The sequence below is a fragment of the Primulina tabacum genome, chromosome 1 (assembly GCF_025594145.1).
Source record: "Primulina tabacum isolate GXHZ01 chromosome 1, ASM2559414v2, whole genome shotgun sequence".
NCBI classification, from domain to species: domain Eukaryota; kingdom Viridiplantae; phylum Streptophyta; class Magnoliopsida; order Lamiales; family Gesneriaceae; genus Primulina; species Primulina tabacum.
The window spans coordinates 49436934-49442933 of NC_134550.1; the positions used below are offsets into that span (position 1 = coordinate 49436934).

Here is a 6000-nt window from a genome sequence, read left to right on the forward strand (position 1 = left end):
AAAAAAATTTGTTATAAAGTAAGAAGGTTATCAAAGTAATTAACCACATTTTTAAATTATACGATTTAATAACTATTAATGACCAATAATATATATGATTATTAAACCACACACATCTTAAAGAAAGTGTAGCTTCAACTTATTAGAACAATTTTCCTCAAACAATAATAGCAAAGTGAATGGATGAAAGGGTTACCTAAAGAATCCCCAATTCTCACAATTCCTTCAGAGGAGAGAATATGCTATGATCATTGCAAGGTAATATTTACAACAGTGAGAAGAAATTTCATAACCAACCAACAAAATGACAAGTCGTAAGGTCCAAAATACGATAACGTAATCTAACTGTATGCAAATTTAGGTACAATGAAAAATGACTATAGTTTTAATGGCATGAATTGATTATGAGGTGCATGTTTACATATTTAAAATATGATTTTCTGTTAGAATGCATAAAACTGTGTTTTAAAGGTTATTCGAGACGCGATCGAGGAACGGAGATCGGGGACCATATGAGAGAAAATATTTGTATTAAATAATTATTTTTAATTGTTTGTTGTGTGGTGTATTTTAAATGAAATTTTCGAAAATGAGGTGTTTTTATACGCCGAGTCGTATTTTAAACCGGCAATCGATTTTCGATAAAAATAGGGACTTTTCGAGAACTCGGCTAATAATTTCACAAAATTTCCTTAACAAGATATTTTAAATATTGTCTAATGGGCTTAATTGACCTATTATACTAGGTTAATGGGTCTTAGCTTGCACCATGTGTTTTAATTAGAATAAAATTCTAAAACCCTACATTCAAAGCCCATAATCACATGCCCCAACCCCTCAAAGCACTAGGACTCTTTCATCAGCATTTAAAGCACACAATCACACGTATTTTCGAAGGAAAGTCACGTGAATTTGAAGAATTTCAGCAAGGGTCCATCTTCGCCAATGTTCCTCGTATTGCCAAGTTATTTTCGTGCGTAATAAACGCAAAGACACGCTTTAATCTCCTTTTTTTCTCATCATTCATACCATAGTATACACTTGATACATGCTTGCATGCAAAAATATGATCAACGTGGTATATTTTCGTTTTTATGGCTTTATATGCATAAAAATAGATTTTTTTTAAAAAAAAAAACTCTTCCTAATGATGCACAAAGGAGCTGCCATGGTAGGAGAACTTGAATGGACGTTTCTACAACACGTTAAGGGTCTATAGATGCATAAATAATGGTTTCACATGTAAGGTTGAGGGCTTGAATGAAAATTGTATGTTTTTGAGGACTAGGGTTTTCAGTTAGGATTCCTTGAGGGCCACGACTTCCAGCAGCTGTTAAGGCATGCCGAGGAGACCTAAGAGGGCTGCATGATGGTCCTAAGATGGCTGCACAAGGGTAGGTTCGAAGGGCAAGGGCGATCGCGTGAGGTTTGGGGGAGCCGTGCGCATGCCTTGGGGACGGGTTGAGGGGCTGTGGGCTCTAGGCTCTAGGCTTCTCAAGCTCGGACCATAGGGTCCATAGGGTTTGGTTAAGGTCGTAGGGTCGATGGTTAGGGGCTGGACATGATGGTTAGGGCTTAGGCGTGAAGAGGCTCAAGGTGGGTTAGCTAAGGTTTTTGAACATGCACCAAAGAAATTCAGTAGATATCCTAGTCTGGTCCAAGGATTTAATTGGTTTGGTTTGGGATGAAAAAGGGCTACTTAGGTGTTAATAAGCTTTGGTTCAAGTTTGGTAAAGTTTGGTGAAGTTTCGAGTCAATACGAGTCAAAACCGGGATATACGTTTAAGTTTAAACACGAATTGAGAAATTAGTCGAGAAGCCTAAATTTACGTCTAAGAAATATTTATGGATGAATTTTAAGGTGTTATGTTAAGTTTGGAATGATTTGGGCCGTTGTTTTAAGTTATAAGGATAAATTTGGAAAGTTAGGGTTTTATGGGTAAAACGGTCATTTTACACCCGAAAAATGTTAGACGTCCAGGCAGTGCCCTGAATACTGTAATAAATATTAAAATATTTATTTCAAATGTTTATGGAATTTTATGACAAAACATTAATTCTAAAAGACATGTTGCATGCTTGGTATAAAAGAAAAATGATTTATATGTCCATGTATTTTTATAAGTGGTGGAAATATGAGAAGTTGAAGGAGGTGAATTGATTGTGACTAATACGATGAGACGATGATACGATAATATGTAAGGTCAAGGCTTAGTTGACGGGTGAGAGTATCGTTGATGTCTCCGTCGTCCGGTACCGTAATAATACGTAGATGAATCCATCGACCTACAGCTAATACGAAAGTCACAATTGAGAATTTGAATTCAATAAAAAGGGAAATGTATACGTATATGATGAAAAGAAAATGTATATGATGAAATGAAAAATGTTTAAAATTTATGTTTATGAAAAGTTATTTTAATAAAAAAAATTTCACTGTTGCTTGTGAATGTATATGTATTACTTGCTATCATGGTTAAGGTTTATTGAGTCTATAGATTCACTAGGTGTGATCGATGCAGGTGAACTCGATATTGATGGAGGTCTTGATGGTTGAAGTAACTGTACTGAAGGTGCACACAACTCGAGGACCGTTGCTAGTTTTCCGCATATGTCTTTGAAATGTTTTGAGATATTTAAGAGTTTATGCTTTATTTTGATAAGATTATATATATATATATAGTTTCATTTTGGCCGAAGAGATGAAAAAAAAATTTCTAGTATATTTTAAAGAAAAACAAGTAGTTTAGGTTTCACAAGCAATAACAATAATAAAACAATGGTAGAGCAACACAGCAACATGAGATTTTCAGCTTAGATGCCGGTGAAGAGGCGGCACTGCAGCTCCCAGTGCTCCTTAACCTGCTGAAGCCTCTCCATTTTTTCGGCTTTTCGGCGTTCTTCCCAGTACTCTTGAGGACACCTGCTCGAATCAAGATATATGTTACCAATTGAAAACCAAAATAGTACACCAGATTGTCTTTTGCGTCGAATAATTATCGCATTACCTTCTCCGCAATAGAATATGCAGCTCTTCTAAATGTACAGCAGCTTCATATACTCCGGACTGGTATAAAATTAAAATCTCAGAGTATTATATTTTGATCATCTAAACTTAATGTATATTAAATCTATAGTTGATATTATCTAGCTACATGAAGCAAAATATACAAGAAGAAGACCGAATATGATACCTCCCGGCATATAGGGCACTTTTCGCTGTGATTTGCTGTAGGAAGCCCATCTACAATGGTCACTGAGGCAGCTTTGCAAGCACACAGATAGCATAAGATATGGCCACACGTAAGAGATACTGGTTCAAAGAACGTCTCCTGCGACAAAGAAATATACATAGTTTATACAGGTTTCAGTAGATTTATTTTCGACATGTTGAGCAAAGATTAAGGCACCAACCAAGCATATAGAACAGGTCAAATCTATGTCAAGCTTGACTGAATCTAATAGCTCACAAGAAAGAGACGGTTTTCCATCACTAAAAGCCAGAGAACACCCCTCGAAAAGAGCCGGAGCCGGGCTGGAATTAAGCGCTTTAGACTCCCTAAGGTTTATATGAAAGGCCATAAGTTCACAAAGCCACGGAGATTGAAGGATCTCGACGTGCATACTTTGTGCTTGAGACTTGAAAGCTAGGCCTTGTTTAGAATAGTGAATCTGCCATGATCGAGACCAAAACAAATGAATGGAATAAGATCAGATTGATCTCTTCGTATATATATATACTTTTGCACTTGATTTTTATATAATTAAAAAGTATACCTTATCATATTTCTTGAGTATTTTACGCATAGCAATTGCGTTAATTATCGCATATGTAACAAGTTCCCTGCCTTCTTGAATCAATGTGACGTGATTTCCTTGCAGTTTGTCTTTGAACCAGATAAAGCACTTGCTGAATCCCGAAGCTAAGTGCAGCTCAAGCAATTTCTGGGCTTTTTCATTGAAGAAACCAACTACTGCAGACATTTCCTGAAGAAGGGATGGAAAAAATGTTCCATCGCAGACTACATGCAAAGCATATCAGATTTAACATACATAAATAAAACATATTAAAAGCCAGTCGATTTTGATTGGTTAACATCTTGGCTCATAATCAAATTTTTGGCTAACGGAAAGGAATTAAATAATGACAGATATCGTCGAAGAAAATCTGCCGGCATTTTACCAAGCATATATCTATGCAATAATAATTAATCATTATTATCATTCTCTATCAAAGATTAAGTCGTCGAAACTGACAAATCTTACCAAACCCCCATTTCCCCAGCAGGATTTTGAATCACCGCCCAAAACCCAAAGCAGAAGATACAAGAATCCGTGGTTTGAATAATCACACAATTGATCAAGAATATAACATACCTGGGCAGTGTTGTGGGCAGGTTGGCAAGTCAAGAGGGATCCCATCACCATTTAGATGATCTTGATCAAGAACAACTGTATCCTTACGAGAATCAATCTGTTTCCTGCATCTCTTCAAGATTTTCTTGAGTTTCTTTAAACCCACCCGGGGAAATTTCTTCTGCTTCTGTCCCAGCATGTACTCCTCGTATTTCTTGCAGAACTTCATCTCCTCGATTTAAAACGTCGACCCTTTGTCTGAATTATCAGAGACGTTTTGCGCAGTTTCTGTAAATCTTCTTTGATTCAAAGGAAACCAAAAGAAAATGAATGAAAATGCAGCTGAAATCCTTCTCAAAATGTACCAAGCCTGAAAAGTGGATTCTTGTGTGTACTGTGTACGCGGTTACGTGGTTTTGATATATACATCTACTAGATCAACAAAAGCGGACGACTTTGTGCCTTAACCGGATGATTATCAAGTTTTGATATATTTTTTTATCTTGTGTTCATTTTTATATTCAACGATGAGTCGACGCTCACCTTAAATCCAATGAAACATATTAAAATTGTTTATCTACTATAAAAATGACGAGCACGATTGATGCAAAACATATCAAAATGTATTTCAATATATATAAATTTAAACAACAAATTAATAACAAACTCTTGCAAAATTATAGCAAATTCTGTTGATTAAAGGAGAGTACGTAAGTATAGTTTCCCTTCAAATTCGCTCCGTTACCATTGAATATTGAATCGATTAATCTGTAATTGTTCAAATTTGGATATTGATGTCAAATAAATTATAAATCTTTTATGTATTAATTTTATTTCATTTTAGAATTTATTATAATCTGTCATAATCAATGATTATCGAAGATAATGACGAGCAGATATGAAAGACTATACGTGTCTTTCTATTTTTGGAAAAGCATTGTTGACTAAAATGAAAAATAAGATAAAGAATTTAATCTATTTTAATGACCACGAAATCGAATTTTAAAATAAATAAACATAAATCAAATTAGGAGTGTTTATTTCTACTTTAATGATTTACTTTTGTTGGCTAAAATAAAAAATTTACACAAAAACTCTTGTGAGACGGTCTCACAGATTAATTTTGTTTGGGTCCAAAAAAAATATATTATTTTTTACGCTAAAGAGTATTACTTTTTATTGTGAATAGGATTGACCTGTCTTATAGTTAAAAATTCGTGAGATCGTCTAATAAGAGACTTACATCAAAAATTTAAGAAGACCATAATGAATGGAGAGAGTTACGACAAGGGAAGGGGGTTGGGAAGTGCCTCATAACTCTTTATTATAGACGATCCAAGGAGATACCACATTTTATCAAAATCTAACTAAGAAGTAAGGTCATATCGGCAACACTAATTAGACGGTGTTGACATTTTTTATGTCACGATAACGCTGAAAAAATAATTAAAAGTGAAAAATAAAGTGAACATATTGAATTAAAATGATTAAAAATAGAAAACGTGTAAATTATACGGTAAAATTTCGTTTGTGTGAAACTGGCATATAGCAGTAATCTCGTGAATTTTGACACGATAATTTCCAACGCTAAAACTTAGAAGTTGCACATTTGTGTATTACGCTGGTGTCATATAAATCAGAGAA

At 34.7% G+C, this 6000-nt stretch overlaps 1 protein-coding gene across 1 annotated transcript; it reads right to left on the bottom strand.

The window, feature by feature from the left end:
- Positions 1-2711: 2711 nt before the first annotated feature.
- On the bottom strand, positions 2712-4744 carry LOC142545920 (E3 ubiquitin-protein ligase NLA). Its single transcript, XM_075653358.1, has 7 exons — positions 4722-4744; positions 4378-4644; positions 3778-4022; positions 3415-3672; positions 3195-3332; positions 3009-3067; positions 2712-2923 (listed from the first exon to the last, which is right to left on the bottom strand). Exons 2-7 carry the CDS (start codon positions 4583-4585, stop codon positions 2815-2817), a joined length of 1017 nt encoding a protein of 338 aa, XP_075509473.1. The 5' UTR covers positions 4586-4644; positions 4722-4744; the 3' UTR covers positions 2712-2814.
- Positions 4745-6000: the final 1256 nt, after the last annotated feature.